At 44.6% G+C, this 21727-nt stretch overlaps 1 protein-coding gene across 1 annotated transcript; it reads left to right on the forward strand.

Moving 5' to 3' along the window:
* Window positions 1–3132: 3132 nt before the first annotated feature.
* On the forward strand, window positions 3133–18566 carry KPTN (kaptin, actin binding protein). The gene is made up of 12 exons (XM_075836240.1): window positions 3133–3388; window positions 4133–4215; window positions 6320–6404; window positions 6987–7041; window positions 7440–7515; window positions 8126–8199; window positions 8474–8583; window positions 9616–9723; window positions 9805–9883; window positions 11246–11381; window positions 14427–14582; window positions 17481–18566. The coding sequence occupies exons 1-12, from the start codon at window positions 3172–3174 to the stop codon at window positions 17619–17621; spliced, it is 1320 nt and encodes a 439-aa protein (XP_075692355.1). The 5' UTR covers window positions 3133–3171; the 3' UTR covers window positions 17622–18566.
* Window positions 18567–21727: the final 3161 nt, after the last annotated feature.

The following is a 21727-nucleotide window of genomic DNA, read 5'->3' on the forward strand; positions in this document are numbered from 1 at the left end:
GCGGCACGGATTTGCGGACATGCGGAGAGCCGTGAAAACACGGATAGTGGGTATGGCCACATAGAAATGAATGGGTCCGCAATTAACCCGTGGATTTGCGGACGCAAAAACACGGTCGTGTGCATGAGGCCTTAGAGTTCCTGCTTGTACAACTATCTCTGGTGCTTTGAATTCCAGGTGGTGTAGTCTTTACATCAGGCACTGTACATTAGTAATCAGATGTAGGAGAAACTCCCCCCAGTGCATTGTATCAGCTCGGATGTATCTGATGACAAATTTGGTCGTTGTTTCCACTAGGTGCATTTTTGCAAAAAATACACCCATAAACCGGCGTAAATCAATACATAATTAAATATTTACAAAGTTACTTAACTTTTTATGTATATTCTAGGTCAACTGTAAAATGGTGGACCTCTACAGTAGCCCTAACTGCAGACTACACTGTTCCCACTATTGTGCTCTAAGTCTTCAAACGAATGCTGACAAATACAAACGGATCCCATTGACCTATAACAGGGTCCGTTGGGTTTCCGTAATAAAAAAAAAATTTTAACGGCAGGAGGAGAAAAGAAAAATGAAAAATATGTTCAAGTAAATTGACCTAGACGACTGGGTCAGAGCGTCTCCAAAACAGTAGGTCTTGTGGGGTGTTACCGGTGTGCAGGGGTTAATACCTACCAAAAGCGCTCCAATCAGGAACAACTGGTGACAAGGTCATGGGCAGCCAAGGCTCAATGATGCGCCGATGGAGCGAAGGCGAGCCCGTCTGTTCTGATCCCACAGAAAAATTACTGATGCACAAGCTTCTGAAATTGTTACGACTGGTTATGACCGAAAGGGGTCAGAACACACAGAGCATCGCAGCTTGGGGCAGTAGTAGCCGCCGACAGGTGAGAGTGCCAATGCTGACCCCTGTCCATTGCCACAATGGGTGCGGGAGCGTCAGAACTGGACCATGGAGCAATAAAAGAAGGTGTCTGGTCTGGTGAATCAGGTTTTTTTTTTTTTTTACCATCATGTGGACGGCCGGGTGCGTGTGCGTCACTTAGCTGGGGAAGAGATGGCACCAGGATGCACTGCCAGCATTTCTCCTGCACATCGGTGCTCCCGACCACCACAGCTGTAGTCAATTGAATAGCGCTGTGGTGCAGTTCTCTGCCCAGCCGGTAGCTGCGACAGTAATCTGGGAAGGAGCCTCATTGCTTAGCCAGTTCTGTTGGCCACTTCTTTCTAAGGATTGTTGGGGATCATGGCAATCGAACTCCCACTGATTAGGAAGTGATGGCGTATCCTACGGTGAGAAAAGCCATTTTAATGCTAATAATGTATATCAAATAAAAAAGTTTTTCTTTTTGCTGCTCAGAAACGGCGCCTCTCTTGTCCATGGGCTGTGTCTGGTATTGCAGCTCAGCCTTATTTAAATGAACATACACAGACCATGCACACTGATTTTTTAGCAAAAAAGGACATGCTTTTTTTTTTTCCAAAGAAGTAAAAACAAAAAACCCAGGACCGGAAGATTGAGCAGATGTCATCGTGACATTTGTCTGATAATATACATTTTTTGGGGCTTGTCATAGGTTTCCTGCGCTTTTCGCTGCTCATTCCCCGATCCCGTTCAGCACTAAATATATGGCTCGCGTACACAGACCTGCATTATTTTTTTATTTTACTTTTATATCTGGGGGAATAAAAAAATAATCCCATCTTATATTGGCGTGTTCTGAGTTCCATCCACATATGTCTTTCTATAAATGGGAATGTAAAGCCTCCACTGCCCACAGATGGTGATTGACTGATTTCTCCGTAGTAGCGTGTGTGCGGGGGAAGTTGTGAATCTGTGTTTGGGCCTACTAGAGGTGAGCAGCGAGTCCCTATCTAGGAATACATCGGAAACTACAATCTTCTGCACGGTTTGCAATAAACTACATGTCCTAAGTGGCTCTTCGTATATTATGTGCTGCCCTCAGGACATGATCGGCCTGACAGGTCTGCTTTAAATGGGTATTCCCATGATGGCATATTGCTAGGATATGTCCTCACCTACTGATCGCTGAGGGTCTGTGCCGCGACCCCCACTGATAAGATAATGTTCTGGTACATACTCATAATATGCAATAGCCATATAAGATGTTAATACCGCTTTAAGGCCTGGGCTAGACCGTCACTACCTGTGCCTCAACGCGCAGGACACGGAAACTTGCGGGTTGCAGTAACTGCGATACAGCAGTTGCAAGAAATCCATCAGTTCGATTTCTCGCAACGCGGCCACATTCACTTTCATTACTGTGTCACTGCAATAACACAATATTTGGCCGTGCAACCTCCACTCTTAGATATTGTAGTTTTTGCAATGGTAGCAGAAAAGTCTTGGAAATGTCGCGTGTACATGTGATGCAATGTGTTCCTATAGACTGCAACGGTCATGCTACAAAAAGGCTGTGTATAGTCCAAACCTTAGGCCCAGGCTACACTGTCACTTATGCTACGCTACTCTTTTGGAATTGCACTACATACATGGGAATGAATTGTGCTGAACTATGGCGAAGGCTCCACGGTGTCAACAGCGAATAGGGGTAAAATCGCCAGATTACGATGATGCAACCTTAGAGTATGTTCACACGCGGAGTCAAAAACATCTGAAAATACGGAGCGGTTTTCAAGGGAAAACAGCTCCTGATTTTCAGACGGTTTTTAAGTCACTCGCGATTTTCGCGGCGTTTTTGGAGCCGTTTTCAATAGAGTCTATGAAAAACAGCTCCAAAAACGTTCCAAGAAGTGAATTGCTCTTCTTTTTCGCGGCCGTTTTTTAAAACGGCCGCGTAAAAAAAACGGCCCATCGGAACAGAACGCCGTTTTTTCCATTGCAATCAATGGGCAGATGTTTGGGGGCGTTCTGCTTCCGATTTTTCGGACCGTGTGAACATACCGTTTATTTACGGCCAATAATACGGATGATAAAACGCGGCCACATTCCAGCCATTAAGCTGCATAATAAAATAGTGCAATAGTCACATTATACAATACAATTAGCTCGCGTGACAAATGATGACGTCACCGAGACTGGCAAATCATCCCTCCACGTTAATGCACTGTCAAAACTCAAACCGGATGCGAGAATCCGCCATCTTTGTAACTGGCAGCCGTGTTTACTAGACGTCATTTCCGGTCATGTCCGGCGACTGCTGCCCTCTCACAGAAGATACTTTCAACCGGTTCCCTTCCCAAAGCAATGTGTACGGTCTGTCGGTTCTGCCGTGCACCGGGGGCGCCGGACACGAACTGCTGGCCGCCACCCTGAAGGGTAAAGTGACCAGCTTCAAGTATCAAGAGCTGCGGGACAAGCTCCGCGCTGGGGCCCGGGAACTGCAATTCACCTACATACCAGGTGTGAAGACGGAGGTGTGGGCGGGGCTTCTACATACTTCGCCTAATGGAGGGTGTGCCTTGGTGCGGCCGCAGAGGCGTGTCCTGCTTGGTCAGGTGACCATAACTGTCACTAGTGTAATGGACGGAAGCACATGGGGTTCATATATCAAAACTGCCCTTGTTACCAAGGGCAACCAACCAAAATACAGCTTTTATTAAACAAAAAAAAATCGAAACTCTTGTTTGCTATGGGTAACAATGACCGTCTCCCCAACATCTGATCTATGAGCACCCTGTACCTTAAAGGAGTATTCCTGCCCAAAACAGTAAAAACACAATAAATCACTGATCGCAAGCGCTGTCTCTTGTGACTCTGTCTTGCACCGTTTTATTTCATTTTTTTTCAAAGTGAAACATTTAAGTCTTGATTAAAAATATCCCACGGTTTAGTGTAAACGGCTCCATGGTAACAGACTACAACCAAAGCTAATGTAGTCTGATGCTGAGTCATGTGTTACTCCACTCCCTCTTCTTGATAACCTGCAGACCATAGAGTAGGAAGCAGATGGTATGTAGTAATGGATGACTGCATGAAGTCTGTAACCATAGAGGCACATAGGTCTGCATAGGAGCTGTATACATAAAACGATAGAATATGTATGATTAATATTTTCATTTTAGATGCATTGGAGCAAGAAATAATTGGCTGCAAAAGTGAACAGTCTAATCTCTGTACTTCGCACTTTGTTTTTCTGTTTTCCAGTTGATGCTGAGATTGTCTCCATTGATTCCTTCAGCAAGTCGCCTCCTAAGCGAGGTCTGGTAGTTGGAATAACGTTTATTAAGGTGCGTGCCCAGATCTACAGTCTTATACGTGACCAGTCTCTATGTCTCGTCTTTCATGTCTCATAGATTTCTTGTTTCGGTGTCACGTTGGATGTCCTCTATTCATCCTCAAGCAACAAGAGGTCCCATAACTTCTTCCATTGTTTGTTACTTGTTCCGTTTGTCTGTCTGAAAGGAACGCTCTGGGTAGGATTTGCGCTATGTTATGCCTAGTGCAGTACCTGAGGGGGGCGGAGCATGACTCTAGGATTCTTTCTGTTTTTTGTCATGCACCTCCCCCTTGGGCACTGCACTAGGCATAATACAGCATATCAGTTTTGTGCGTAGTGTACCTTTAAGCTGGGTATAGATGCATGATTTTTCCGTCTGATATGAGCGGGGAGGGGTAGGTTCACACCTTTGTCCACTAGTAAAGCTAGATAGTGTACAAAAACGTTCAACCCTTGGTATTAATGGCAAATGACGGGCGGTATTGGGGAGACTTCTGCTTGTCTATAACTGTCCCTAAAGGAGATTTTTATAGTTGAGGTCTTAAAGGGAACCTGTCACCAGCATTTCACCTATTAAGCCAGCAATACCTGGTGGTAGAGGGTGAAAAATCGTTTCTATATAACCTATTATTGTCTTCTTAGTCGGCTCTGTAGCTTTAGTATTCAGTTCTTTAGTGTTCCCACACCGTATGCTAATGAGAGTCATATCTTTGTTTTAAAAGAGTAATATCTTCATTCCTCAAGTCTTTCCGAGTTTACCCCTCCTCCTTACTTTTGATTGACAGCTCCTCGCCTTCCCCCAGCACACAAAATCCTGGGCTTGCGCATTGATGTCCTCTTCTGGTGTGTGCGTACAAAGGGACAACGGATTATTACGATAATAAGCGCGAAATGTTTGTAGACCGTTATTTACAGTCGGCGGAGGAGTTTAGGAGACGGGATAACAGCAATGAACTTTTGACAGCAGCGGCCAGTGAGGGATAAGTAAAGTTCAATAGGTGAAATGTTGGTGACAGGATCCCTTTAAGGTGGCCATACACTATCAATAGCTGTCGGCCGAGCGTGCAAGTGTTTTCAGGGGGGGGGGGGGGAGTAAAGGCCTTTTACACGGGCCAATAATCGGCTGAACGAGCGCTCAATCACGATCATCGCCCTGTGTAATCAGGGCAATCATCAGCTGATGAACGAGCAAATGGTTGTTCATCGTCTGATCGGATCTTTTATGTGGCCAAAAATGGTCGCTTGTCGGCTGCACATCTCCCTGTGTAAACAGGGAGATGTGCAGCCGACATGATGCAGTTGTATGGGGACAAGCAATTGTATTGTCAAACAATTGTATACATTACCGATCGCTGCTCCTTGTGAATAGAGCTAATGAGCGCCGATCTACATGCTGTATCGTTCACTGGCGCTTATTTTTACAACCAGTGTCGGGCTGTGTAAAACCACCATAAGCCGCCGCCAGACTTCTCTAGTGTTGGCTTATCTCCCATGAGCACAAAAGTATCGGGAGTTAGATTCAACATGCCCGATCCTTCTTTTCTCCGACATCATCTGTAGGGGGGAGAGTTGGGAGGGCCCCATGCACATTAGATGGTTGGCTGGGTTCGGCCATCAATAATGTAATGTGTATACGGCCTTTACTTTTAAGTCTAATTCACTAGGGAACAGGTAGGATTATTGATTGCAGCTCATCTGCATTATCTAATTATAGCTGGCAGCTAAAATAATCGAAAAACATCTGAAACATCAAAGGCTGCTGCTGTAACCAAATGCTTTACACTGCAGCTCTGCTTAGTTCAGATTGACTCTCATGTGTAAATTAATAAACCACCAGTAAGAAAAGCTAAAGACTGCCCCTCGTATACTGAGACAAACAACACACATGACCTCTTAGTCTAGAGATCCTGGTGATTTTGGCAGGATCTGGCAGCGCTTCTAAGGTCTATTTTACCATAATGTGTGTTATGGGGGAAAAACATGGATCGCACAGGTTGGATTTTATCTGATCGTGTTGTTTCTCCCTCTGTAGGTGGAAGCTCAGACTTTATAATGATCGTCCTCTAATAAGAGACTTTTCATGGCTAACTTTAATTTACATTTTTCTCGTTTAGGACTCCGGAGATAAAGCAAGTCCATTCCTAAATATTTACTGCGACTACGAGCCAGGATCTGAGTACAATCTGGACTCCATTGCCCGTATGCCCAACTCTTATTTATTGATTTATATTATAAAGTTATTTTATTTCTAGATACATGGCCAGTCACGTCAAATTTTAAAAAAAACTATGATCTTGGACAAGCCCTTTAAATAAAGTTCATTGAAGACCGCACTGTATGTGCAAAAGTGCTGCATTAAAGGGGTATTCCCAAAGTCATCCGTCAAGGTCTCCGTCATTTTCATAGACATTGTATGGAGCAGCGAGCGCATGATCGACCGACTCTTTATTCAAGCTCCTACTCACTGCGGGGGGTTCAGGTAGGAGGATCTTGTGGTTCGGGACCCCCGTTATCAAAATCGGTGGGAGTTCCAGTGGTGGGACCTCCAGCGATCAGAAAATGATCACCTATACTGTGGATTTTGGGGTACCCCTTTAATGAAATTATACTGTATATAACTCAGCTTTTATGTGTAATAGCGTTTTCCGTATTTTTTACAATTCCCCCTTCTAGAATTTGGCTGCGGCGGTAGAGTTTAATGAGTTAATAACACAATTCTTATAAATTAATAAAAATGAAAAAAAAGAAGCTGCTGACCTATATTTCCACTTGTTGTCACAGAGAGCTGCCTAAATCTGGAGCTGAAATTTACCCCGTTCCAGCTGTGTCATGCAGAGTGAGTATCTGGGTCTTACAATGGGAGGGACATGAGGATCTTGGGATTTTGTCTGATGTGTATAGGATCACCTTTGAACTCCATATTACATTGTATACCATATATAATCGCCATATAATGTCAGTAGATTTGTGTAAATGCTGCTAAATATTTGCTACACGATCAATTCCATTGACTGCTGAGCTAAAATCTCCCAGTGTTCCCTGCTGGTTCAGTGTCAGGGAATGAAAAGTTATCTCTCTCAGAATGTAAACATACGTTAAGGTGTCCGTGGGCCATAGAAATGAATGGGTCCGTAATTACGGGCGATTTTACGGGCGTGTGCATGGGGCCTATGTCTTGTGTATTGTAGATGTCGGAATCTCCACTACCATCTAATAATCGTACGTCCTCCGCAGGGTGCAGGATGGAGACCAACAGGAGACCGTGTTCCTGCTGGGAGGCAACGATCAGTACATTCACCTATACAAAGAGGTCAGAACATGACACCAGAAGTCATCATTTTCCTGGATAAAAACAGATAATTGTAGGCTGCAGAAGAGTAAAAAAAATACTCATACCTAAATGAATGACTACCCTGCATAAACTTTACTTTAAAGGAACAATCCCCTATGAATTATGGCAGCCTAGATGTTGGATTGTAGAGGTAGCAACTGCAGCTGGGCATCAGCCAATGGGGAAGCAGAATTAAAGGAGTTGTATGAGGTTTTTAAAAAATATATTTTTATTTTTTCCTAGAAACAGCGCCACTTATGTCCATGGGCTGTGTCTGGTATTGCAGCTCAGCCACATTTACTTGAAAAGGACCGAGCTGCAGTACCAGACGTGGCCCATGGACAACAGTGGCACTGCTTTTTTTTTTTGTCTTTTGTTCCACCTGGAGATAAGCGTTGCCAGAGTTGTCTGACAGCCGTTTATCCCTCTGCAGTGCACATGTATGATCGGCCGATCTAAACCCGCTTGTTAATGGAGCAGTCAGGGGAGATTGCTTTGGCTGACAGCTGTCTTATGTGTATGGTGAGAATAGGAAGATGTAATGTCTGGAAATGCTAATGATTTACAGCCGGTCTTTGATTTTTGACAGAATGAAGGGCTGCACCAATTTGAAGAACAACCAGTGGAGAATCTTTTCCCAGAGCTGAGAGATCTCCCAAGCAAGTAAGATGCTGCTTATTCTACACAACGCAACGAAAATCGCAATAAAAAAATGTGCATTTTTGCTGCAAATTTCTTATGCTTTTCTTATTGTGTGTCCGTGCTGTAAAACTGTGCCGGGAATTATGGCGCGTGTCCGTTTTTTCGTGTTTTACTGACTGTACTCCCATACTTTGTATGGGAGCACGGCCCGAAAATGCAGGCCGTGATTACGGGCACTGCCGTGTGCACGGGGCCTTAATGTGTGAAACTAATGGTCCTCTTTGTATATTTGCAGTGTCACGTGGCTGAGCGTTCACAACATCCCAGACACCCGGAGGCGGATTACTGCGTACGGATGTCAGAGCGGATACTTCTGTGTCTCACATGTAGACCAAGGGAAGCGAGGTATTAAAGACTGCGGTCAATGACTGTAACTGATAGAGACAACTGTATACGGATTCCATGTGCCTAAAATTGAGCTCCTGTATGTCCTGCTATTCCCGGAACAGCCCAATTTACATTTATAATCTATTTATTATAATCGTGGTCCTTTTAAAAGGGCTCAGTAATAATTATGGGACGTTCCTTGAGTTTCAGTGCATACGGTGCCCAGACTTATGAAGGTTCCTATTGAATAACAGCAAGCAGAGATCTTGAAAACCATGAGGAATTAATTCAGAAAGTATATTAGAAAATTGTGGTACTCTGTTTTTATTACCTTTTTTTTTTTTTTTGCCGAAACGATATTAGCAATTTAAAGGTATTTATTCTGAGGGGTCTATCCAGTAGATATGTGCCTTATCCAACAGTGCAGAGATGTGTCCGCCATCAGGAGCCTATTCCCTTTTCCTCTATTGAAGACGGTATTAGAAATGAGGTATTCACTCTGTGTAAAATGCAGCAATGATGACGTGGTCCTAGCATAGAGTCCAGAGCAAAAGTAGATTACAAGGAAGGGAGGGCTGTCAAAATACTAATAAAAACTGTAAAAAGCAAACGTAATAGGGGAAGAAACAGCATTATTTATGAACTGATTATTTAGTTTCATCCCTTTTTTAATTTCTAAGTCCTTTTTTTTTATTTTATTATTATTTCACTTACCACTAGGGGGCACTGTTGTATTGAAGTCATAATTCCTACATTGAAGCGCTATAAAATAAAGGGGATTAGAGCTTTTTAATTGTTCTCTATAAACGAGCAGCTTTACCTAAATGCTATGACTTACTAATATGCACTTATTAAAAATGATGCCCTTGTCCCCAACTGTGCCCTTCTGCCAACCCCTATAATGCCGTTGTACCAGAGGGGCATTGTGCAGCACTGGGGCATCACTGGCAATATATCCATGTTGGTACTTGCATGTGGTTGCTGCATGTGACCTCCTGGCACATGCCTTGTTTTATGTGACTTACAACTTTTATCTTTTTTTACGGACAGACATTCTCCAGAGCTGGTCTCTACAACAGGATGGTCCCCTTTCTAAGGTGCTCGTATTTAGTATGCCGAGTGCCCGTGTAGGAGCAGAAGGGGCTTGCAGTTGGAATGGTGAGGCTACTGGCAAGTGTTAGAAGCCACGGTTGACTTTCCCATGTGTATTTGGTAATTGAAAGTCTATTTTTATTCCAGGTGCTGAGGACGGCCGTACCTTTCCGGAGCAGTACAATGTCCTGGTGACCAGTACCATAGAGCTGTCTGCAGTGTATAGGTTAGTAGTTCCATTATATGATTATACGGATGATTTAAATTGCTTTTTTTTAATTTTATCTTCTGTCGTCCCACAATTCCATGTAGCACAGCACTGTTTGAAACACTGTAATGTCTGGGAAGAGTCTATAGCACTGTTCATCCTGAGCTTTCTGGTTCATGAGCATCAGAACTACAGAACTGCTATGAAATGTACACAGGCAGAGCAACGAGAAACAGGAAACCGTGCACTATGGGCACAGCAATGGAAATTAATAGTTACCATCCCGCATCTCTTTCCATGAGACCTCATGCCCACTTCCGTTTTTTCCTTTTAGGGTGCTAGCCGTTTTTTTGACGGCTAGCACCCTGACCCATTAATTTCATTGGGCCATGCATACTTCAGTTTTTTTGACGGTCCCGTTGTTCCGTTCCGACAAAAGTAGATCATGTCCTACTTTTGTCCGAGATTCCGTGACCGTGTGGCCCATACAAGTCAATGGGTCCACCAAAAAAACTGAAGGCACACGGAAGGCATCCGTGTGTGACGGAGCAGTTGCCTAGCAACGTCCAGACGGGCAGAGGTACACATAGAGACAGATACTGCACTGCACTAATCGGCAGCCCCTTCTCTCTGTCAGCACTGATAGAGAGAAGAGGCTGCTGATTAGTGCTGAAACGCAGCGATAGAAAGAAAAATAAGTTCATACGTACCCCGGCCGTTGTCTTGGTGACGCGTCCCTCTTCTGACATCCAGTCCGACCTCCCTGGAAGACGCGGCAGTCCATGTGATTCCTGCAGCCTGTGATTGGTCTGAAATGTCATCTCAGGAGGCCGGACTTGAGGAAGAAGCACACAAGCAGGAATTTCTGGGTAAGTAGTAACTTTTTTTTTTTTTTGTTGCAGGTTTTTTTAATGAACCATTAATCTATATTGTAAGTGCCGCACATGGTATTCCCAGACCAGCGGAAGTCTCTGTCCAGGGTGCTGAAAGAGTTAAAGGGCTGCACTGATCGGCAGTAACCCTTTCAGCACCCTGGACAGTGAGTACCGCTGGACAGGGAATACCATGTGCGGCGCTCACAATCTCGTGTACATAGCGTGAATGGGAACAGTTTCCTCTCGGAAACTGAAACACGGAAGTGTACACAGGAAGCACACTGATCCAATCACGGACACACGGATCCGTGAAAAACGGCTGTGAAAACGGTGATGGAAGTGTGTATGAGGCCTAAATGAGACCATGCTAGAACAAGGGTCTCATGATTCTTCCTCCCTATAGGGGAACATTAAGGTTGCAAAATGGACGCGGTAATCTGTTATTTTACCTGCCGACCAAGAGTGGTCATGAATTTGCTCTTTTTTTTTTTTATTATTATCTTAGGAATATCTTACAAAACGGCCTCCGGGAGCAGCTCCTCCTGCCAGACAGCGACCAGTTTGATAGCGTTCTTTGTGCCCTGACAGCAGACGTGGATTTTGATGGAGAACCGGAGATATTACTTGGAACATACGGACAGGTAGTTTGTGGGACTGTTGGATTTGCAGTGTAGGGCTGTGTTCAGACCCACTCCATTACTCCCTTGATTAAGCATAACAAATAAATCCCTACACAACAGCGTTTGACTATAAAGCCGGACATGCATATGAGAAGGCTGTCAGCCCCTTCCCGCCAACTCCAGCATAAACATGCATGTTTGGCTTGGCGGAGGGTGAGTGTTTATTTTAAGGTCTCATTCAAACGAACGTGATTCTCGTCCGTGTGCTGTGCGTTGAAATAACTCGCCGCACATGGCCCATTGGTTTCAACGGGGCTATTCACACATGCGCTGCATGTCCTATATTAGTGCGTTTTCACGCACCTAGTCGCCTATTGAAGTCAATGGGTGCGTGAAAACCACGGACAGCACACAGATGCACATCCATGTGCTGTCTGTGTTTTACGCGTCAATTACATTTAAAAAAAAAAAAGAGCGAGTGCGTGAAAAACACAGACCACACACAAAGCACACTGATGCAAAACGCAACCCACACGGACAGATTTAACGCCCGGTTTGTACACGGGGAAGTCTGTCACGCTCGTGTGAATGTAGCCTAAGGCCCCATGCACACGACCGCGTTCGGTCCGTGATAAACCGTCTGTACGTCGGCCGCATTTCCTGGACCGAACACACTGCAGGGAGCCGGGCTCCTAGCATCATACTTATCTGTGACGCTAGGTGTCACTGCCTCGCTGCGGGAAAACGGTCCTGTACTTTAATCATGTTTTCAGTGCGGGACAGTAGTTCCGCGGACAGGCAGTGACACCTAGCGCCATAGATAACTATGATGCTAGGAGCCCGGCTCCCTGCAGTGTGTTCGGTCCGGGAAATGCGGCCGACATGCGGACCGTATTTCACAGACCAAACACGGTCGTGTGCATGAGGCCTAATAGGGAGAGGGCAATAAACCGCTGACAGACATCTCTGGGAGTGGCTTATCTCCAGCGGAAAAAAGGTATCGGCCATGTTAAATTCCAACATGCCCGATCCCTCTTACCTCCCGACAGCTGGACGGTCGGCTTGCTCCCATACACACGAGATCGTCATCTGATCCCGTCCATATTGGTAGGTTGGGCCGATGTTTCCTTCGTGTGTATGGACAGCTTAACACAAAGTTTGGGATATGGTCGAGTTCTCCTCCCTAGGATAGGAGATATTTAAATGCAATGTTTTGCTGCAAAGCATCATGGTCCGAAATGTCCAATAATGTATTTCGGCGTTTGTATGCGTGGATGCTGATTGGATACATGTAGAATACTTTCTGGGTGGAGTTACTGAGTGATACTTTACAGATAATCTTACGACTATTTTTGAATACACAGGTCACTGCCCTCTGTGCACCGGATGAACCATCGCTAATGTTCTTCTGCCCGGGAATAGCACTGTGAAGGCGGGTGAATTGCAGTGTAGCAGCTTTAGATTAATTAGATTACCGCCCACTGACACATGTCGGTTGTATGGGTGGGTGAAGCTGGCGAAGAAGGTGTAAACAATGAATCTAATTAAATAAGTGCAGCTTGTGAGAGCGCTGAGCGGCCTGTGGCTCCCTGATGTGTGATTTCCCCCGTAAAAACAGGCCAAGTTGTTACTAAGTGTGACTGTCGCATTTTAATATCTTCTCTTCATCTGTAGTAGTTTTACTTTTTTTTCCTATCCCTTAAGGTTTGTATTTCGGCCTGGATGATCATTGACTTGCAAGTTTATTATGCCCGGGAAATGTCTGCGAAAGTAGAAGTTTCCTTTAAGACTGCTTTACTGGATCATTCAAATCACTATGATTTAAAGGGGTTGTACTGGATTAAAAAAAAAACAAAAAAAACATGGCTGCTTTCTTCCAGAAACGGCACCATACCTGTATATGGGTTGTGTCTGGTATTGCAGCTTTTTTGCTCTAGAGAAGTTAAGATCTAACCTATATGTCGTCTCAATACAAAAGTTTGCCATAAAGGTGCTCTAAATCCATAGCTTGCCTTCTACACATAATCATAGAGTTGAATGATAACATTTCAGCTGTCTAGCGAAGGAACAAAGGATCTTACTGATGGTGGATTTATCCAGCTTCCATTTAACTCAACAATAAATCCTCAGGATATGCCATATATATCCGATAGGTGCAGGCTCACCTCTAGGTGCCGCACCTATCTCTAGAACGGGGCCCTCTGACCCCCATCCTACCTCGCTGGGCTTCGGCAACTGAGTTACAATTTGGTCGGGAGTATGGAAACAGCTGAGCTTGGTGCGCCACACTGTTATAACTTGATAGAAGAGAATGGGAGTTATGGAAACATCATAGCAAAGCTTTCTGGAACTCGGGAGCAGCGGAAACAGCGTTCCCTTTTTCTGTGGGAATTACAAGAACAGTGCAGCTACGCAAACTCGGCGGCTTCTGTACTCACGGCCACCTCGTAACTCTGACCGGAGCCCAGCTACAGCGGATTAAGGTAAGACAGGGGTAAGGGGGCTCCGTTCTAGAGATAGAGGTGGGACCGGCATCTATCGAACATTTGTGGCATATTCAGTAAACGCCCCTTGGTGGTGGCACATTTATTGCAGAGCATTATTTCTACATGACAGAAGTTTATGATACAGATGCCACTATATCAAGGCCCGTTCTCTTGCCTCCCCATGCACAGCAATAAGATGAGATACAGGAAGTTCTGCATCATATACACATCATGCATTGCCGTGGGCCGGACAGAGAGGCTGAGAGCAGATACATTATGCCACATCCAGCATTCACATTGTACAAGGTGGCCATTCATTTCTAGACTTTCCAGCATGATCTGCTGCGTCAAGCTTTGTATCGCGTGATCGCACGCAGATTTTTTAACATATTGGAAAATATCTGAGATTTACTTTTTTCCTTCCCTTTTTTCATAGTTCGTGTAGGCAGATGTTTTACTGATCCTCAGTGCTAGCCAGACATCCACCAGTCTATGGTAGCCCTAATATATACACGAGCCTGGCATTTATGCCATGTGTACGGTTTATTCTCATTCTTCGTTACTTTGTCTTTACCCCCAGGAGCTGCTGTGTTACAAGTACATAGAGGGGCATTTCCGGCTTATATGGCAAAGAAGTTTCCCCAGCCCCCTGCTGTGCATAGCTCACGTGGACCTGACATGGGATGGACTGTGTGAGCTGGCCGTCATGTGTCTCAAAGGACTCCATATCCTGCAGGTGAGACGTCCGGAGCCCCTCTCATACCGATCCTAAATCACAGCTTATATTATAGTTTACAACTGCACTGACAATTCTGTTCGTTGTAACTGGAACCTGTGGACAGACAACCCCCAACATCCCTATTGCTTTGTGCAGCACTGAATTCTGGTGCTATATATATATATTTTTTTACATATAATTACTGTACAATACCTCACCACAATGCAAATCTCAAGAGCAAGCTTTGTGCAGTGAACTCAACATGGAATGCTGGGAGATTTCAGCTCCGCAGCCAATACTATTGTGAATGCAGCTCTGAATTATATATAATACAGGCTCTAACACGGGATCAGTACAAGATCAATAAAGTAATGTCTTTGCAGATTTTTTCAAATTACGTAGATGTTTTATGTCTGGCAAAGAAGAAAGACATATGCCACAAAAACATGTGTGGCCTTTGTGGGAACCATTGCTGTTCACCTATAAACACTGACTAAAAGAGCGATATACAACCTATAGTTTTGTGACACTACAATTCCCAGTATGTCCTGAAAGCCGCAGGCTGGGTGTTGTGTTCCCACAATAGCTGCACTGCCACAAGTTGCACAACATTGATGTCAGGCGTTTGTTTTCTATTGCTTACCTTTGCTTGCTTGTTTTTGGTAAATTCTCCACGAGCTCTTGAAAAATAATGCCTGTGAAAATAAAAGGGTTAATTGTAGCTTTATAGATGTAATTAGGAGTGGAGGGGGGGGGGGCACAAATTAATTGTAAGACGGGAAGCACCGGCTCTAAAACTCATTTATTTACCACGGCTAATGAATGACCTCGCACGACACACGGGTAAATCCGTCTGTGTTCCTGCGCAGTCTGGATGACTTAACCCTAATACTTTTTTCTGCACCGCGTCTTAGGCGTCATGCACACGTAGCGTAATTGCTGCAGATTTTCTATCCGAATTTGCGGACAGAAAATCTGCGGCAGATGAGTTTTTAAAAACGTCATCCACACGCTGCTGAACATTTTACGTGCAGAAATTAAACTGTGGTTTGGATTTTTGAAATGAATTTATGCTGTGCAATGGTGGAATTTTTGTTGTTGACTTCCCCATTGAGTACATCGAGGAAGAGAAATTCTGCAACATATGGCAAGTCTTCCAATTTTTGCTCCAGATAAGCGGCAAATTCTCAGCAAAAAAAACACAAGTACGACGTTCCACGCTCCTGGCGTCCCATAACGAAACCTCATCCCTCTACCATCTGGTGTCTGTGTTGCCGGCCTCCTGGGATGACGTTTTAGCCTATGTGACTGCTGCAGCTGCAACGGGAGAAAACGTCATCCCAGGAGGTCGGCAGCACTGACACCAGCCCTCGTAGGAGTGATGCGTCGCTATGGGAGGCCAGGGGGAGGTAAGTGTTGTCTTATTTTCCCCCCTCATCTGGCGTCCGCAGCAGCAATTCCGGCCCAAAGTCCGCCCCAAATCAAACACAATTTGGTGTGGTTTTTCGGGCAGAATTCCCTGCAGTGTCCGGTTAGGTTCCGACTCGTGTCCAGGGGGCGTTATTGGTTCTACATTTTACATTGTATCTATAAGACATTGTCAAACCATTAAAGATCTGATTCAGGGCAATCTGATTAACCAGAGAGTAGCTACAAAGAGCCTCCCTCCTCCTATAGGACCAAGCACATCCATATATTACACAGGCAGTCCATTTATTTCTATAATCACCGTGTAATGCTTCATTTGCCCTGTGGTGGCACTGCAGGGAAATGTAACACTTTTTGCCATGTTCCTCTGCAGGTTCTAGTTGATCGCTGGGGGTTCCAGCAGCGGGATACCATGTGATCAGCTTATTTTTGAGGGACCCTTCATACAAAGTGTTTAAATGGGATTGTAAAAAGCAGACCTCCCATTTAAACAGTCATTTCAATTGCACCCAGTAAAAGGCCTATCCCACCCCATATGCTAATAGGAGGGCATAAATACAGCAAACCTGTCTCCCCGGGCTTGCTATATTTATGTATTTGATGCAAGAAGTGAAAAATAGTGACTTGACCCCTCTTGGGACTGGCAGGAAGGGGAGCCGCCATACATGCCCATTAACCTACGCTGCTTGCCAGCCCTTAGATGGGCATGTTTGGGGATATTTTAATGGGTGTATCCACTAATTTAATGTTATTAGGACATCTTAAAACGTAAAAATTTATATGGTTCTGCTCATTTAAAGTATTTTTTTTGCTGGTTGCCCAAGACGGACATATTACTTATGACTAGAAGAAACGGGAAGAAATTGCACAATTGTGGTGCCAGGAAGGCGTTCCAGTGTGCTGTAAGGAATCCATGTTCTCCCTCTGTCTTTTGATAGCCGTACATATTTCACCATCCAGACAACCTGTTGTGTGCCTTATTAAGCGGCATATCTCATGATACAGTATGCGCGGTGCACGCCACGGCGCCTTCATTATTTCTTGCACAAATCATCTTTTTTTCAGTTCATGCAGAGATCAGGCTGCGGCCCTCACTTAACACCCGCTAAGTCCCCGCGATCGACTTGATTAATCATTATCTATAAGCTTTTAATTAGTTTCCCAGCAATATTTTTCCACATTCTGCTAGCACAAGTCGAGCGGTTTCCTCTTGGTCTCCGGCCACAAAAGTTATTTTGTCAGAATCTGCTCATTCATCACAGTTAGGCTGCTTAGTCGTTATATGGAAGCGTTTTAGTAGCCGTATTACGGCCGCCAGAGATAGAACCAATCAGGTCGCAGGCCTTTTTACTCATCCTGAGCCTTCTGCTTCATGAATGTATTGGCAAGTACTCTGACCTACAGGCAGACATGGAGGGGGGTTGTGACGCGGCAGATTTTGAACATTACACCGTGGTGAATTTGCGTTTCCTCCCTCTCTCTACACAGCACAGCTTGGCGAAGACGTCCCAGTGTCTAATCCAGAGGCTCCGACAACAGTTAGAGAAAACCAAGATATCGGACACGTCGCACATCCAGAAAGAAGTCGAGGTTGAGCCATCACTTGCTGACCACTCGTCGGATCCTTAGACCCGCTTCTTCCCTGAGAGGTGGAACTATTTACTTATCAGGACCGTATACATTAATGTGTATTATGGATAAAACTACCTTCTGTACCCTATACCACCGCTGTAATATACGAGCCACGTAGCTCAGGATTTAATAGGAGGAATATATATTTAACGTTTAGGGTATGTTCACACGGGCTATTTTCAGCCGTAAAAATGGGAATCGGAACGCCTACAAACATCTGCCCATTGATTTCAATGGGAAATACGGTGTTCTGTTCTGACGGGGCGTTTTTTTACGCCTCATTTTCAAAACACGGCACGTAAAAATTCGCCCCGTAAAAAGAAGTGCATGTCACTTCTTGAGCCGTTTTTGGAGCCATTTTTCATTGTCTCAATAGAAAAGCAGCTCCAAAAACGGCCGTAAAAAAACGGCTGAAAATCAGGAGCTATTTTCCCTTGAAAACAGCGCCGTATTTTCAGCCGTATTGTGTTAACCGTGTGAACATAGCCTTAGTCTTGATGCTATAATACGTATGGGCCTGTGGTAAGTAGAACATTGTATGGAGGGGTAATTGTCACACATATTAGATCAAATTCCGCTGACAATCTTATGTGTATGGGGATTGTTGAGGGCCCAATCCTTAGTTCACCCCAGGAGATAAGCGTTGCCAGAGGTGTCTGGCAGCAGCTTATCCCCTTCTCCCTATCAAAATAAACATGCGAACTGGGCCTATCGAAATGTACATGTTAATAGGGAAGATGGCGGGATTATGTATGGCCAGCGTTATCCTGGTGGAGTGTCATGGTTCAGATCCAGGGGGAGGCCATAAAGGCTGACAAACAATGACCATATATACAGTCGGGTGCAATAACTATTAAGCTGTAGGGTTAATAGGAACTTTGTTTTTTTGCAGCTGTTGTGAGGATAGGCCAACAATATTAAAGTCCTGGTTAACCCTTTTAATGTTTTATGTGTTTTTCTGTCCTTGTTCTAACTAATCCTCACACATGTAACACCGTGTATTTGTATATTCGAATTGACTTGGCGAGAAAACATGTTTTTCCATCGACACATTTGTAGATGTCTATGGAGATAGCCATGGCAACGAGAAGAAAGACAAAATCATCCATTGTTTGAATTGCTCGATGCATTTTGGGTCTGTTCACACGTTGCACTCATAGACCCTTAGAGAAATGGAGAATGGTGTAAAATATAAACAATTTTTATTTCTTTTTTTTCTACTAATTTTAACTTTATTATACAGTTGCTTTTAGGTTTAAAAGAAACACCTAAGGCTTTGTTTATATAATGCGCTACGTTTTTCTGTTCCTCTGTTCCGTCATAGGAACAGAACAACGAAAAACAAGTGTTGGAGCCACTGCATCATGGACACGAAAGGCGCCCGACGGAAAACGTTGACTATAATGGGTTCTGACGGGTTTCCGTGAGGGTGTCTATAGTTTTACCGGAAGAAATAGCGAAGCATGCTGCGCCATTTCCTCCAGCGTTTTTTGCCTTGAACTGTGAGGGAGGCCCCGGACGGAGCCTCCGACACCGATATGAACAGAGCCTCAGGGTAAGGTCACACGAAGCGGCCGTGACGCGACCAACAACCGCGCTGGCTCTATGTTAGCCGCGGCTGTCAAATACCTTGTAAAGGGGTATTCCGGTTACAACAAGTTACCCCCTATCCGTAGAGTAAGGCTCTGTTCACACGCTTACAAAAAAACAGGGAAAACAACTCCTGATTTTCAGGCGTTTTTTAATCAAACTCGCGTTTTTCGCTGCGTTTTTGACGGCCGTTTTTGGAGCTGTTTTTCTATAGAGTCAATGTAAAACGCTCCAAAAACGTCCCAAGAAGTGACATGCACTTCTTTTTCGCGGGCATCTTTTTACGTGCCGTTTTTGGAAAATGAGGAGTAAAAAAAACGCCCCGTCGGAACAGAACGCCCTATTTCCCATTGAAATCAATGGGCAGATGTTTGGAGGCGTTCTGCTTCCGATTTTTCGGCCGTTTTTTGGGACATTTACGGCCCGAAAAACGATCGAAAAAACTGCGTGTGCACATGCCCTAAGGGGTATCTTGCTGATCGGTAGGTGTCTGACAACTCGGACCCCCACCGTTTACGAGAACGGGGAGCCCGAAGTTGCCCGCACCCCAAGTTTGAACCGCACATGCGCACTGCCGCTCCATTCATTCTCTGTGAGCGCCAGAGATACCCGAGTGCAGTGTTCAGCTTTTTCCGGCTCTGCCATAGAGAATGAATGGAGCGGCAGTGCGCATGTGCGACCTGCCGCTCGGTTCAAACTTGGGGTTCGGGCAACTTCGGGCTCCCCGTTCTCGTAAACGGTGGGGGTCCGAGCTGTCAGACACCTACTGATCAGCAAGTTACCCCTTACCCTACGGATAGGAGGTAACTTGTTGTAACCTGCAAAATCGTGCAGCCATAAAGGGTGTATTAATTCATGTTCGCATAATTTTGCAGATAAAGGGACGTATTACCCGCATTAACGTGTGGCCACTAACAGGCTGTTTGACAGCCGCACCGAACATGGTGTCGGCGCGGTTGTTGGCCGCATTGTGACGGTGTCAGAGTGTGGCATTATCCTGAGTGTCATATATCAACAGGTTCTGGCTGTTTTATAAAGCTGACACCCGCCTGCAACAGCCACGATGTAAGATAACTCCAACCAAGACCAGTTAACCCCTCAGTTTCTCCCTATGTCCCCCCAATCACACCTGCCCCCCAGTGACAAAGCACGGGATACAGAGCGGTTGCCATGGCAGCTGGAGGACTAGTAAAGGCCTTCAGATCTGCCTACTGTGTTTGATCATTAATCCCTGCCTGTGGCAAGGCTTAATAGGAGAGCACAGAAAAAGGCAACACATAAGTATTGCATGAGCGATCCAGTGATCACATGGTAAACTGTCCTACGGGGGACTAAATATAAAAGTAAAAAAAAAATTAAAGTAACATTTTTAAAAATATGTATAAAAAAAGTAAAAATCTATGAAAACAACCTTTTCCCATTTTCACATAAAAATTGCAAACAATAAACATTTTTTACAGAATTTGTATCGCCGCATCCGTAAAAGTCTGAAATGTTAAAATATGTTATTTAATCCACATGATGAAGGCCGTAGGTGAAAAAAATTCACAATGGCAGAATTGCTGTTTCCCCAAAAAATGTAATAAGTTGTATGTACCCCAATATGGTACCAATAAAAATGACCAAATCAAGTCCCACCGCTCTAGCAACGGAAAATAAAAAAGTTATGAGTTTTAGAATATGGCGACGCAAATATTTAACAAATAGTTTTTATTTTGTAAAACAGCAAAAAACATATACATTTGTTATTGTCGTATTCGTAATGACTCGTAGAATAAGGGTAACATGTCATTTTTAACCGCACGGTGATCGCCGTAGAAGCACGTAGATCTGTACATAGCATTAGCCTTCTCATCGTGCTCCTTACACAGATTTAACACCATGACGGTATGTCCTCCATGGTCGGGCACTGCTCTCCACACACCTAACTTACATCTGAGAAGCCGATCAGCAGTTACCTGAACGCATCTCTACAAGCGCCAATCTGTACAGTCTGAGACCAGCGCTGGAGCGGCAGCTGGCACCTGCTATATCTGTATAACGTATTATAGGTATGAATGAGGTTGTGAATGAACATGATGAGCCGTCTCTCTAATTTGCATGTGATGCTTTTCTGTGCCGTCCGCCAAGCAGCTGGTGCATAGATGATTTTTTTTTAATGTATCTCACGACGCCTGAGAACATCAATTCATGAAAATTCTCCCTACGTGGCAGTATACCGGCCGTAGGGGAAGCTACAATACCAAAAATGCGATGTCTGGCTATAAACAATTCCTTTGAGAACATTGAAATGACTATAATTCAGCACAATATCCAGAGATGGTCACAATAACGGGTGTGCTTGAAAATTAGGGAACCTGTAGGGCCATATATGGAGCCCCCAGGGGCCCATATTATGGACCCTTAGGTACTCCATATGCCACTGTGGTGAATACCTCCTTATGCAATTTCTGTGAGGATCTGCGACAGACCTCACCGTGCTTCTGTACAAAACCGGAGGTATAGTACGGGCT

Source organism: Rhinoderma darwinii, chromosome 8 (assembly GCF_050947455.1).
Source record: "Rhinoderma darwinii isolate aRhiDar2 chromosome 8, aRhiDar2.hap1, whole genome shotgun sequence".
Classification (NCBI taxonomy): Eukaryota; Metazoa; Chordata; class Amphibia; order Anura; family Rhinodermatidae; genus Rhinoderma; species Rhinoderma darwinii.